At 45.6% G+C, this 14,998-nt stretch overlaps 1 protein-coding gene across 1 annotated transcript in view; it reads right to left on the bottom strand.

The window, feature by feature from the left end:
- Positions 1-2,066: 2,066 nt before the first annotated feature.
- The window catches only part of tp53inp1 (tumor protein p53 inducible nuclear protein 1), a 14,878-nt gene continuing 1,946 nt past the window's right edge, over positions 2,067-14,998 (bottom strand). The window contains 3 exon segments of the mRNA XM_032519347.1: positions 2,067-3,591; positions 3,748-4,018; positions 9,753-10,275. Of these exon segments, the coding sequence (XP_032375238.1) occupies positions 3,796-4,018; positions 9,753-10,275 (746 nt within the window). The 3' untranslated portion in view covers positions 2,067-3,591; positions 3,748-3,795.

Raw genomic sequence — 14,998 nt, 5'->3', positions numbered from 1 at the left:
ACAGAGAGAGAGAGAGAGAGAGGGAGAGATGAAGAGACAGATAGAGAGAGACACACAGAGAGAGACATTGAGAGAGACAGACAGAGAGAGACATTTGACAAATAAGACAGAAGCATAAATACACTGTAGAGAGAACCACTCAATTATACGATTATTTACATCAAACCGTGCGGACGTCAACAACGCTGCTGTCCCATCGCCACGGCGACCACGGACGTCGGATGGACACTCGGGGACCGAGCTGCAAAATGTCCCCGTCACAACTTTAAAAAAACTTCTCTTTTGTGTGTTTCTACTACACAAATGTGTGTATTTTGTGTGTCTTAAAACAGCATTTTTTTTTTTTTTTTAAAGGATCTTAAGTTAAGATCTTAAAGTTTGAGAAGTTAAAAAAAAAGGGCTTTTTTTTTTTTACGTACTTTAAACCCAAAAGTTGACGCAGTAACTCAAATTTTGGGAGGATCTAGTATATGTAGTGCGAGAGAAGTCAAAATCCTGAGATAGTCCCATTTTTTTTTTTAGGTCTTTAACGTCCAAATTCTCAGTTTAGAAGACGTCCTGACGAGAGACAAACAGGCTCTCAGCTCAATATTTAATTATTTAGACTTTTAAAAGTCAAGATTTCGACTTTCCATCTCGTAATTTTGACTCCCTTTGCATTGTTGTTTAATTTCCTCATTCCCCAAAATTTCGTCTATCACGTTCTTTGTGGAGATTTGAAGGAAAAATGAAAATTGCAGCGATAACACGTCGGAGTTACGCTGAAAAAGTCCAAAAAACAAACAAAACACAGTTTAGCTAAAACGATGCAACTACGTCAACATGGAAAATAGGATAAAAACGCTTAAAGTACATCTCTAAAAAACCACGTTAAGGCAAATATAACCAACTCTCTCCATCTCGATGGGATTCAAACAGCTGACTGAGACATTTAAAACGTTTAAAAGTTGCTTTTCACAATAAAAGTCGAATTATTTCTCACCAAGAGGAACAAAAAGAAAAATCATCAACCGTCAAGTAAAATCTGCATTTTTGTTTTTTTTTTTTGCCAAAAAGAGTGAAGGTGATGGTTGTGACCCTGAGAAGTAGACTGCAGATTCATTTTTAAAAACATAAAAAATAAAAAAAATATTTTTGTTTCCCCCCCCCCCCCCCCCATTTTTGTCCCCCCCCCCCCCCCCCCCCCCCCCCCCGCCATCATCACACTAACACATCTCTACCAGCATGCAACAGTCTGCACACGAACATAATCAAACATAATAGACGCATATATACCGACTTCATACTGTATGTTATTTATTTTTTTGTCTTTTCAAAAAAATATTTTTGGAAGTTTTTTTTTTTAAATACATTTTGTCTTTTTTTTTTTTTTTTTTTTTTTTTTTACATCGTCTAAATGTATCTCGAAGCTACCGTTAAAAACAAGGCGTTTAGTGATATTTAACCCAGTAATTTTTTTCTCTTTTTCATTCATAAAAATATATATATATATATCTATATATATATATATATATATATATATATATCTAAGATATAGATATAGATAAGATATAGATTATATATATATCTATATCTATATAGTGAAAAGTTACCGAATTACGAATCAGAGGCAGGTTCGGCCGAGCGTTGCAGGACGAGCGATTTAAACACCAGAGAGGAAAGATTAGGAATTAGGAAATAAATCTCATCGAAATGCTCCAAACAAACACTGGAATATATATATAATCGGAATATCGGCTACACGCAAACACGAGGTCACGTCACGAGGTCACTTCCCGCGCAGATTTCGGGAGCGAGGGAAACGAAACTGTCACAAAAACGTTGGCATTCAAAATGTGAATTTTCTTGCTGCAAACTGTTGGTTTTTAGTTTCTACTACGGCAGGAAATTAAATCACTTTCTCTGTATTTAAAGAACTAACAATATATATTTTATATTTAAAGGGTACTACAGGGATGCGGTATTGCCTTAGTGTTGTCTTCCTGTGAACCATGGAAAAAAAAAAAAATCTACATTATTGTAATTTCTTTACGACATTTGTGTCTCTTTTTCAATGATGTAGGTGCTTTTTTTTTTTTTTTTTTGACGTGTTGATATTTTGAATTTTGACATTTTCAGCGCTCAGGTCAAATTTGACCCGTGGGTAACATGAGGGTTCAAGGCCTGAACGATACTGAAGCATCACATGCAGAGATTTCCTAATTTTGAGTCACGTCTATGGGTCAAAAACTCCAAAAACACTGGATCCTACATTTCCCATCATGCAACTGGCCAGAATCTAGAATCCCTGCCTGGTAAAGAGCCGCGTCTCAGGCCCAGTGCGTAACAGATTTTCTGTTGTAAATAAACGCGTCGTCGTCGCCGGGTGTGGAAATGCATCATGGGAAACGTAGGAAGTAGGAACAAAGCGAGATAAAAGTGTGACCGAAACAGCTACAGATCAGAGCTGCGACGATTAAGCGAATAATCCATGAGTCATTTTTTTTATGGGGAAAAAAAAAAAAAATTGTAGTTTATTCTAGTTTTTTTTTTTTTACCATTTTCTGACCTTTTATAGACCAAACAACTAATCGATTAATCGGTGAACCAGTGATAATAATCCTCAGTTTCAGCCCTTTCACAGCTTGCTGACTACAACAGTGTTGAGTTATTCGAGGGGATTTTTTTCCTTTAAATGTTTTTTGACTCATGGTTTTAATAACTTTCCTTTTAAAAACTGGCGCGCAACAGTCACAACCATCTGTGGGCGACACTATCACAACGCTGCTGCACCGATTAAATGGCGTCGAAGTGATTCGGGATCTGACATCCTCGGATCGAGTTGCAACGCCGCCAAGAGGCCGTGACATCGCCGTGACATCGCCGTGACATCGCCGTGACATCGCCGTGACATCACGTCCCGCCGCGCTGCGAACCTGCCGCTGAGTAAAGTGACCTACAGCATTGATTCTACACATGGAGCTGTCCATGAAGATCAAGTAAAGAGAGAAAAGAAGGAGAAATAGAAATGGAGGAGAACATCGTGAGATCTCTTCCTCTCTGGGATTGGACGCAAACTGGTCCAGTAGAGGGACAGTGAAACAAGGATTATAGGAGGAGGACATGTTTGGGGACATGTTTGGGACCACATCAACATCAATATGAAGGAGGGTGGATGGATGGATGGAGAGGAGAATAAGAAACGGAAGGAGAAAGAGAGGACAACACTGTGATAGCTCTTCCTCTCTGTGATTGGACGCAAACTGGTCCAGTAGAGGGACAGTAAAACAAAACAAAGGTGATGGGAGGAGGACATGTTGGGGGACACATGATGATGATAACGTCTTTTCTTTTCAACATCAATAGATAGGAGGAAGGATGGATGGATGGAGAGAAGGAGGAAGAGAGTGGAAACTTTGCACCCACTGGCCACATGAGCTGATAAAAAAAAAAATAAAAAAAAAATCACCAGCCACTTTTCCTTATTTCCCCGTCCAATCAGATGTGAGAACAGATCGGGGCGTGACCAATGGCTGAAGAACTGTTGCTGGTGTGGATTTCTTGCAGTGGCCAATGTCAGTTTCCCACAATGCTTAGAGGACGGAGGTTGATGTTGATGATGTTGATGATGTAGATGTTGATGATGTAGATGATGATGATGTAGATGATGATGATGTAGATGATGATGTAGATGATGATGATGTAGATGATGATGTAGATGATGATGATGTAGATGATGATGATGTAGATGATGATGTAGATGATGATGATGTAGATGATGATGATGATGATGATGATGATGATGATCCGAGCGCCTCAGTAGTTGAGGTGTCTCTGGCTGGGCTGGTGCAGGTGCTTGGTGCTGGCCTTCGGCGAGCGCAGCAGGTTGAGGCGGCGCAGGGCGTTGCGGGACACCGGTTGGGTGCGTTGGGTCGCGTCGCCAGCGCGCTGCTGGAGGAGGCCGGCGCGGGCGGCGAGCCCCGCCACGTAGCAGGCCGAGTGGAGGCTGGAGCGACGCTGGACCACCGCGGCCTCCGGCCTGCAGGGGGAGACAGAGACAAGACAGGGGGGGTCAGAGACAAGAGACAAGAGAGGGGGGGGTCAGAGACAAGAGACAAGAGAAAAGAGACAAGAGAGGGGGGGTCAGAGACAAGAGACAAGACAGGGGGGTCAGAGACAAGAGAGGGGGGGTCAGAGACAAGAGAGGGGGGGTCAGAGACAAGAGACAAGACAGGGGGGGGTCAGAGACAAGAGACAAGAGAGGGGGAGTCAGAGACAAGAGACAAGACAGGGGGGTCAGAGACAAGAGACAGACAGGGGGGGTCAGAGACAAGAGACAAGAGAGGGGGGGTCAGAGACAAAGAGACAAGACAGGGGGGGTCAGAGACAAGAGACAAGACAGGGGGGGTCAGAGACAAGAGACAAGAGAGGGGGGGTCAGAGACAAGAGACAAGAGAAGGGGGGGTCAGGACCAAGAGACAAGAGAAGGGGGGGTCAGAGACAAGAGACAAGAGAGGGGGGGTCAGAGACAAGAGACAAGACAGGGGGGGTCAGAGACAAGAGACAAGACAGGGGGGTCAGAGACAAGAGAGGGGGGGCAGAGACAAGAGACAAGACGGGGGGGTCAGAGACAAGAGACAAGAGAGGGGGAGTCAGAGACAAGACAGGGGGGGTCAGAGACAAGAGACAAGACAGGGGGGGGTCAGAGACAAGAGACAAGACAGGGGGGGTCAGAGACAAGAGAGGGGGGGGTCAGAGACAAGAGACAAGACAGGGGGGGTCAGACGGAGCCGGGAGGATCACTGAGTACTTGGTGCTGAATTGACTGACAGAAAATATAAAAACTACCTAAAAAACAATTCAAATATTATAAAAAAGGTAGTTTTTTTTTTCTTCTGTTTCTTCTAACCCGGACCCTACGCCATGCATTGTGGTCGACGTGACGAACATGAACAATAATCTGTGGAATTATTGGTCCGTGTTGTAGGTAGAGGTTACCGGTAGTCTCAGTAGGGTGTGTAACCGGAAGGACGAATCAAACGTTCTTCTTGATTTAAGATGGGGTATTTTTTTTTTATTGTTCCCAAATAAGACCAAAAAAAAGGGGCAAAAATAGCAAAAAAAAAAAAAAACAAAGACTCTGAAAACTGGAAAAGAAACAGACATGAGAGTCAAAAAGGATAAAAGTCAAATACCAAACAAAAGAACAGCTGCTCACAAATTGCCTTTTGACTGCAATTAACTCGGCTTTCACACATCCAGCCCTCTCTCTTACCATACCAACTTTATTTGTTAAGCACTTTACAACAACCAAAGTTGACCAAAGTGCTGTACAGAAAATAAACAAACATATCTATAATTAATAACCATACAATTAAAACACACAAAGTAGCAAATAAGAACAAGTAAATGAAGTCGACATCTTACTATGTGTCAAAAGCCAAAGAGAAAAGATGGGTTTTAAGAAGGGTTTTAAAAACAGATAAAGAAGAGGCCTGTTTTACATGCAAAGGCAGATCCTTCCATAGTCTAGGGGCAGACACAGCAAAGGCCCGGTCCCCTCTGAGCTTACGCTTAGTTTCAGGCACAGTCAGGAGCAGCTGATCCTCTGACCTGAGAGCGCGGACGGGTTTATAAGGGTGTAGAAGCTCAGAGAGGTATGGCGGGGCAAGACCATTTAGTGATTTAAAAGCAAACAACAGAATTTTAAAATGGATCCTAAATTGAATAGGAAGCCAGTGTAGTGAAGCTAAAATCGGGGAGATGTGCTCATGTTTACGTGTGCCCGTTAAAAGACGTGCTGCTGCATTTTGTATCATCTGGAGACGGGTGATGGAGGACCCACTAACCCCCACATATAGTGAATTACAATAGTCCAGCCGTGTAGTTATAAAGGCGTGGATTGCAGTTTCAAAATGTTGCCTTGACAAAATTGGTTTTATTTTGGCCAGTTGCCTCAAATGAAAGAAGCTTGATTTGACAACTGCTTTGATTTGATTGTCAAATTTAAGCTCAGGGTCCACTTTAACTCCTAGGTTTGTAATGTTAGATTTAATATAGGGTGCTGGAGATTCTTGACTGAATCTCAAATATTCGGGTATCGCACCTCTGAAATGGACTAAACCATTCTTCCCTAAAAGCTGCAGGGGTGGCTCAGGCGGGAAATATGCAAACGGCTTTAAAAACCAGCCAAAAAAAAACACGACTCCACGAAAGAAACACTCGTGATAATGTAAATATACCCCAAACAGGTTTAACCCAAAGGGACTAACAATCTCGTGGTTACTGTAACTAAGGAATATCTAACGAGATAAGATGGTAATGATGAACAATGTATAAAGATGATTAACAGATTGAGGAAGTTATGGAGTCAGCGTTGCATGCGTGCCCATCGCCGTAGTCTTAGCTGTTAAATTTGTGCGCTAGAAAACTACGTGATAACAGTAGGACTGTGGAAATGAATGGCGTAACTGATAAATCTAAACACAATGAAAAGGTAACAAAACAAACACGTGTCACACACACACACACACGAGAGTGTTGTGAAGTCAGAGTTCAGACGAAACCACGAACCACGAACCTGGCTGCAATTGGGTTTTTTGTCTCTTTTTCCAAAATGTTTCTGTCCATTTTTTTTTTCTAAGCCTCAAGGTTCAAGGTAACTTTATTATCCCCAAGGGGCAATTTGAATCACAGCCAGCAGTAACAATATTTTATCAAACCACAACAATAAAACACAACCACAGTACAGCATAATTTAAATTGAATTTACAGAGTATTATTAACAATAATAACCGCCGGGATGAATGACCTTTTTAGTCTGTTTGTTCTGCATCGTGGCAGACTATATCTGCGCCCGGATGGCAGCAGCCTGAATTCATCCCAGAAAGGATGACTAGGATCAGCCAGGATGACTAGGGTCAGCCAGGAGGACTAGGATCAGCCAGGATGACTATTGTCAGCCAGGATGACTAGGGTCAGCCAGGATGACTAGCGTCAGCCAGGATGACTAGGGTCAGCCAGGATGACTAGGGTCAGCCAGGATGACTAGGATCAGCCAGGATGACTAGGATCAGCCAGGATGACTAGGATCAGCCAGGATGACTAGGGTCAGCCAGGATGACTAGGGTCAGCCAGGATGACTAGCGTCAGCCAGGATGACTAGGGTCAGCCAGGATGACTAGGATCAGCCAGGAGGACTAGGATCAGCCAGGAGGACTAGGATCAGCCAGGATGACTAGCGTCAGCCAGGATGACTAGGGTCAGCCAGGATGACTAGCGTCAGCCAGGATGACTAGCGTCAGCCAGGATGACTAGGGTCAGCCAGGATGACTAGGGTCAGCCAGGATGACTAGCGTCAGCCAGGATGACTAGGATCAGCCAGGATGACTAGCGTCAGCCAGGAGGACTGGGGTCAGCCAGGAGGACTAGGGTCAGCCAGGAGGACTAGGATCAGCCAGGAGGACTAGGATCAGCCAGGAGGACTAGGATCAGCCAGGAGGACTAGGATCAGCCAGGAGGACTAGGATCAGCCAGGATGACTAGCGTCAGCCAGGATGACTAGGGTCAGCCAGGATGACTAGGGTCAGCCAGGATGACTAGGGTCAGCCAGGATGACTAGCGTCAGCCAGGATGACTAGCGTCAGCCAGGATGACTAGCGTCAGCCAGGATGACTAGGATCAGCCAGGATGACTAGGATCAGCCAGGATGACTAGGATCAGCCAGGATGACTAGGATCAGCCAGGATGACTAGGATCAGCCAGGATGACTAGGATCAGCCAGGATGACTAGGGTCAGCCAGGATGACTAGCGTCAGCCAGGATGACTAGGGTCAGCCAGGATGACTAGCGTCAGCCAGGATGACTAGGGTCAGCCAGGAGGACTAGGATCAGCCAGGATGACTAGCGTCAGCCAGGATGACTAGGGTCAGCCAGGATGACTAGGGTCAGCCAGGATGACTAGCGTCAGCCAGGATGACTAGGATCAGCCAGGATGACTAGCGTCAGCCAGGAGGACTGGGGTCAGCCAGGAGGACTAGGGTCAGCCAGGAGGACTAGGATCAGCCAGGAGGACTAGGATCAGCCAGGAGGACTAGGATCAGCCAGGAGGACTAGGGTCAGCCAGGAGGACTAGGATCAGCCAGGAGGACTAGGATCAGCCAGGAGGACTAGGATCAGCCAGGAGGACTAGGATCAGCCAGGATGGCTCTCGGCTTCTTCAGTGATCTGGCCTTATACAGGTCGTCTAGGTCATTTAAGGGTGTGCCAACAATTTTGCTGCACACCTTCACAATACCTTGCATGCGGTTTCCCTGTTTAATGGAGAGTGACCCGTGCCAGCAGATAAAAGAAAAAGTAAGAACTGATTCAATAAAACAGGAATAAAACATTTTCATAAAAACAGTGTCGACATTAAAACTACGAAGCTTACGGAGAAAGTGCATGCGCTGATGTGCTTTTTTACACACAGCATCAACCTGGGACTCAAAGCACAGCTTACTGTCCATCACAGTCCCAAGGTATTTGTACTGCTGCACAAGTCCAACTGGCTGGTTGTCCATTACAACAGGGGGCCTCGTGACGTTTTTTGGGGGCTTCCCATGAATAAAAACATCAAAATGGAGAAAGCAGTGGGCTGATCATTTATTTTCCTTGTGCAGAGCGTTGTGCGGAACAATCCACTTTGTTTTTCTGAACATTTGGTTGAAAGAAACACTTCTTTTCTTTTTTAAAAATGGGTCAAACTTGACCCGAGGACAACACCGGGGTCAGTATGAAACCGCCCCGAAATCCCCCTCGCCAAACCCACCAGACTCCATTTACAAAAACACTACTTTTAAGCGTGTAATAGAGCAGCATATCTCCACATGTGAATGGGTGAATTAAGGGTTGAATTCAACCAGACCAGAGTGGTGATTGTTGGGACGGCTGAAAGAGAAACCAAGGTGGTTTTTGATAGTTTTATTTTTGTTTCTGTTGACTTTGTATGAAGTGTGTGTTTCGGGTGATAAAATAACTGTTTATTTAAATGGAGTCTGGTCAGTGGCAAAAACACTTTTATTCAAGTCAAGTTCATTTCATCCATAGAAATGGAAATTACAGCGCTCACACTCGCCATCCTACCCATCAAAAACTAGAGAATACATACAAAACCACAAATACACTACAATACTATACATAAATACAATATATAGATAAAAATAAAATAAAAATGCACGTTTAAAGTGCTTGTTGTGCTGTGTAATAGAAAGAGTACAGCGCTTCGTTTTTAGTTGACGGAAATTGAAGACGTGCAATTGTTTCCTGCTTATTACTGGACCAATTTCAAAGATTGTTGTTGTAAATCAATTACTTAGACACATGTGGAAATAGGGTCCAGGCTGAAAAACCCCCCACCCACCCACCCAACAACCAACCAACCCAACCCCCCACCCCACCCACCCAACAAAACAAACCAAACACCCACCCAACCAACCACCCACCCAACAAACCAACCCCCCACCCACCCACCAAACCAACAAACCAACCAACCAACCAACCCCCCACCCACCCACCCACAAAAACAAACCAACCCCCCACCCAACCAAACCACCCACCCACAAACCAACAAACCAACCAACCACCCACCCCACCCAACCAACCACCCACCCAACCAACCCCCACCCACCCACCCAACAAAAAAAACCAACACCCACCCACCCAAACAACCAACCAACCAACGTCACCCTTTGAGCGAAGGACGTTCACTTATAGTGCGTTTGTTTGTTCGTTACCTGTGACGAGGGCCGTCCAGAGTGCGTCTGCCCACCTCCTTCCCAGCGCAGGGTGTCCTGGCGGCGGGCCCCCCTTCAGGGAACAAGCCCAGGCCCAGGTCCAGGTCCAGGGAGCGCGGCAGGGTGTCGAGGGTCAGCCTGCGGGTGCCGTGGTGGGCGTAGACCGACATGCTGGGGTGCTCGATCAGCAGGTTCTCCAGGGGGCTGGTCTCCAGGAGGCCGGGCTGGCTGCCGCGGCCCGTGAAGCAAGGCGGCGGCGTGACGAACCAGCTCTCCTCCAGAGAGCCGGCGTCCAGACGAAGGAACCCGCTCTCCCCTTCGTCCCCGTCGTCCTCTTCCTCCTCCTCTTCCTCCGCCCCGCCGTCCAGGTCGGTGTCGGCCGTGGAGTTGAGGGAGATGCAGGAGGCGTAGCGGATGGCGGGGCTGGCCATGGGGGAGGGGACCATCACCAGGTCTTCCTCGTCCTCGGGACCGGCGGTGGACCCGGAGCGGCCGTCCCCGCGCTGAGCGGAGCAGGCATCAGCTGCAGAGACAGAGAAAGAACAGAATTCATGGGTTGAGCGATTAAAACGTTATAATATTTGTCTTTCTTATCCACCACCTTGGGACTGAGGCGACAGCTACACTGCTACGTTTTGGGATTAAAACAAATATCCTTTTGTGTACGGTTCTGCCTCGTGTCAACACCACTCCGGTGTTTCCGAGCCCGTAAAACAGGGACATGTGAAAACACTGCAGCCCCTGTATTGACAATCAGTCACAACGGAAGAAGAACATAAATAACCAACTTTAAAAAGTAGATTTTTTCCCCCCCAGGGCTAAATGACACAGTATCAGATCGGTGCATTGACTTGTATTCGCCGATACTAACATTTTAGGCTGGCATTGGAGGCATTTCCGATACTGGTATGGCTATTTGAACAAGTCTAGTAGTAGTAGTAGTAGTAGTAGTATTCCCTTATGAAATATCTTGATTGTTAAATGTCTATCAACAGGCTATTGACCAGCTGCTGCTCTGCTGATGGAGGTGAAGCTCCAGTGTAATACAGCCAGTGTGCCAGCAGGGGGCACTGTGAGCTGGCGGAGCAGCAGCTGTCACATGTAAACAATCAGGCAAGCTGACAGCTCTGTGTGTGTGTGTGGTGTGGTGTGTGTGTGGTGTGTGTGTGTGTGTGTGTGTGTGTGTGTGTGTGTGTGTGTGTGTGTGGATCCCGTCTCTCTCTAACAGAGCTGCTTCATCTGTCCACCAGATCCTTTCTCTCTCTCTCTCTCTTTTTTGTTGCAAGAAAGCTGCAGCCGCCACTGCACATTCGCTCACACGTAAATCATCGTGTGCAGTAACCGTGGCGACATCCTGCGCATGCAACGCTGGTATTTCACGTGCCGAAAATCAGCTTGTAACGATTCACAGAGACGCAGGAAGTTATGAGAGGAAACGCGATCTCAAGCTGGCAGACTGGGAACTTAAAAAAAAAAAAAAAACTTCTTTCAATTTGACCTGTTGTTCCAGACAATAAATAATAATCTGATTTCCACTGCTTCACCCCTTGAACTCTACAAAACAAAACCCCCCCCCCCCCCCCTTACATTGGTATTTTGCTTATTGAGATTTCTCTATGTCATTTCTTCAAATGCCTCATTTCCCTAAAATCAGCACAACCTGAAAGGTTATATAGGTCAATAAATATTGTATTTTCTTTTTTAAAATCAGAAATGATTTCTCATAAAATCTTACTATTTAAAAACTATTGAGGCAAAGGATTTTCCAAATGTAGAAACAAGAACAACATTTTTCTTAACCACTCCAGAAGTTATTCGTACTATGCACATTTTTTAGATTTTGAGATATGCTCATTTTCATGAGCAAAGTGTAAAGAAATAGCAGCACGCTAGCAGGTGGAAGTCGTTATGCTGATAACTGTAGGAGTGAACTAACTGAAGGGAACTCGTTGCCCTCATCCAGTGAGCCCTGTGCCCTCTCTGTTTACAGTAATTAAAACGCGCTTGTCGCGGGGCATGAGAGCCATGAGAGTTTTTGGAGCTCATTTCCACTTGGACGTGAACTCCCAGGAGTTCACAGAGGAATCCTTGTTTACCCGCAACAGCCTGAGAGCCTGAGAGGCCGCCTCTGAGTGCTGACTCAGCGCCTGCCAGCTGATCCGCTGCACACATTATCCTCCAACCGCTCGCTGTGCGAGTCCACCAGCAGCTGATCTCGTCCTCCAGAGTCCCCAAGGACCCGCGGAGCCAGGGGCGGACTTAGTCATTTTGAGGCCTGAGGCAAACACAGGCACGGGGCCCCCCCCTCCTCCCCACAACCCCCTCGTTCTCCCCCTTTTCTGTCCTTATTTACCTGAAAAAGACGTGCTTGTAACTTTTCTCCAGTCTTCACTAGACTCAACCTGGGCTGACACTACTCCTCATCAGTGTTAGCATTGCTAGCATTAAGCACCAGCTTCTTGCTGCTCTTTAGTAACGTTAATGTTCGTGTTGTCAGTAGCCGTCGTAAAAAAGGTTGTTACCTTTGGAAGTTTTGCTAAAAACGTTCTGCTTTCTTCCCGCTTCTTCTTCTTCCTTTTTACAGAACCACTTCGGTAGCTTTGCTTCATTTTCCAGCCATTCCATTTGCAGCCTCCAGCTTACAGCCCGCCGAGCCGTCTGTAGCCTCCGGCTTACAGCCTGCTGAGCTGTTTGTTCACAGCAGGATAATGGAAGAGTCCAATGTAGTGGGGACTGGGGGGAGTTTCTCATCATGAATTAAACAATCGTATATAGCACTTTAGCGTATAAATGTTTAGAGATATAATTAATTGGTGAAAAGTAAGACAACAAATCGTAACCATAAGTTTATGAGGCGTTTTACGGGGCCCTTGGTAGCTCGGGGCCTAAGTCAATTGCCGACCTTTTCCTAATGGTACGTCCGCCTCTGCACAGGGGTTCAGGTGTGGGATGTCAGCGGCAGCGGTGTGGTTGTGTAGTTAGCGAGGGCCAGCGGTGTTTTGGAGACACTGACAGGCTGCGTGCGGGGTTAGGGAGGTCAGGGTGGATTACCAACGAACCGACTGACCTTCTACAAAACCTGCAGGCTCAGAGTCTGCAAGGTTTCAGTCCACATGAGCAGCGGACTTCACCTCAAACCAGACTTTCGGGGCCCATTCAGACTAGGAAAGGGGATCCTGCGATGGGTGGGAGTGTCCCTGAAACGGCTCATTTGTGTGACACCCTGCTGTGGTCTTTAATCCCCCAATTTAGCACGAGTAGACTTTATATTTCACATTTTACTGTTGCCCGTCAGATCGTTTATAGATCTTGACATTTCAAAAGAACACTTGAAGGCAGCTTCATTTCCCGGAGACAGAGAGAAAGAAAAGAGACAAAGGGACTGAGGAAACGGGCTGTTCAGTGTTTTAAACCTTTCGCGTGGCAGCACTAGAGGCAGTGATGTTTCCTGTTTCCTGTACGGGACCTTTCACACTCTAATCCATGCTACATGACTGGCTGCTGCTGGGGGACATTGGGACACTTTGTGGGAAAAAAAAACGTCAAAGTGATCAGACGTCAGCTTGTTAAATGTGAATATCTTCTAGTTTCCTCTCTCCTCTGTGACAGCACAATGAATATCTTTGAGTTGTGGACAAAACGAGACATTTGAGGACGTCATTTTGGGCTTTTGGGGAAACACAGATCCACATTTTTCCACCTAGACCGAACAACTAATCCCTTCTAGTCCAGGAAATAAATCAACAGATCAAACCACAATGAAAATAATAGTTAGTTGCAGCCATGATGCAGAGCTCAGCCAGACTTCATTAAACAGTCTGTAACTTTATGATGCACCTGGGAGAAACCTGACCCTGCATCCAGGTGTGTGATGGAGTGGGTTTATTTGGGGTGGGGTGGGGGGGGATGTTGGAGGCTGCTCTGTGCCCATACATGTCCACCTCCACAGGCCCAGAATGGGAACTCCATTCCCACCAGGATCTATATTTACTTCCTCTGGTTCCCCATGAGCTTTTGTTTGGCAGGTTCACAGGTTGACTACCATATACTGCCTGATGCCCCCCCCCCCCGAAATATTCACACGGCCGGGGAATCGGAGACAAGTCAAGTCAGGATGGCAACGGGTGAGCAGTGGGCCAAACCAAAGGTTCCTGGAAGTCACTGCAGCGGGTCATGTTTCTGTATGCTGTGCGTGTGTGTGTGTGTGTGTGTGTGTGTGTGTGTGTGTGTGTGTGTGTGTGTGTGTGTGTGTGTGTGTGTGTTGGTGTGTGTTTTGACTGGGATCTTTTTTTGATGTCAGACGGCTCAGGAAACTTGGCTCGACTTGGACCAGCCATTCTCTACGTGCAGTTCTCTTGCTTTAATTTTGGGAAGAGCTAGTTGAAAAGCAGATGTTGAGATTAACTGATCATGATTTAATTTGGTTCATTTTTTTTGCACAAATCTGAGGCTGATTAATCTGTTGATTATTTTCTGGATTAATCAACTTGTTGTTTGGTCTCTAAAATGTCATAAAATAAAAAAGACGACGTCCTCAAATGTCTCGTTTTGTCCCCAATATTCAGTTCACTGTCAAAGAGAAGAGATAAACTACAAAATATTCACATTTAACAAGCTCACATCAGAGAATTTAGACTTTTAGATTTAGTTTATGGTCTAGATTCTTGTTGTTGTTGTCGTCAATTTAGTATTTTATGTTGTGGAAGTTGTAGTATGGCTGCGTGTGTTTATTTAAAATGTTATATGTGCTTAAACATTGTGTGCTGATTCGCATTATCCATTATACATTTAAGGCAAAAGACAAAAGCATTGTTTCAACATAAATGAAGACATGTTGGTCATGCGTTAAGTTTCAGACGAGAAGAGCTTTGGCCTCTTTGTTCAATGAGGAATAAAAGAAAAAAATTACACATTTAGATTTTTTAACAAGAAGTACCAGAATGCATCTGCGGTGTAGCCAGACCCGACTCCACAGCGCTGCGAAGTTGTAAAATCAAAAATCCATCTCACGTCTGCAGCTTGTGCAAAAAATGCTGCTGCTCGCTTTCTGACAAATACTCCTCCGAGTTGCTGGAGCTGAGTCCTGCTCCGGTCTCAGGGTTCAGTCAATTAGTATCAGAATCTCAGATGTGGATGTGTGAATCCTTTTCATTACGAAGGATATATCCTGAGGCAAAGTTACCTGGATCAAGCTGTCACAGCTCTCCCCTTCTTTTGTCTCGCTCTTTGGTTCTTGCACCACCCCT

This window comes from Etheostoma spectabile, chromosome 6 (assembly GCF_008692095.1).
Source record: "Etheostoma spectabile isolate EspeVRDwgs_2016 chromosome 6, UIUC_Espe_1.0, whole genome shotgun sequence".
NCBI classification, from domain to species: domain Eukaryota; kingdom Metazoa; phylum Chordata; class Actinopteri; order Perciformes; family Percidae; genus Etheostoma; species Etheostoma spectabile.
Note: the sequence above shows the minus strand (reverse complement) of the source record. Positions and strands in the feature narration are given on the sequence as shown.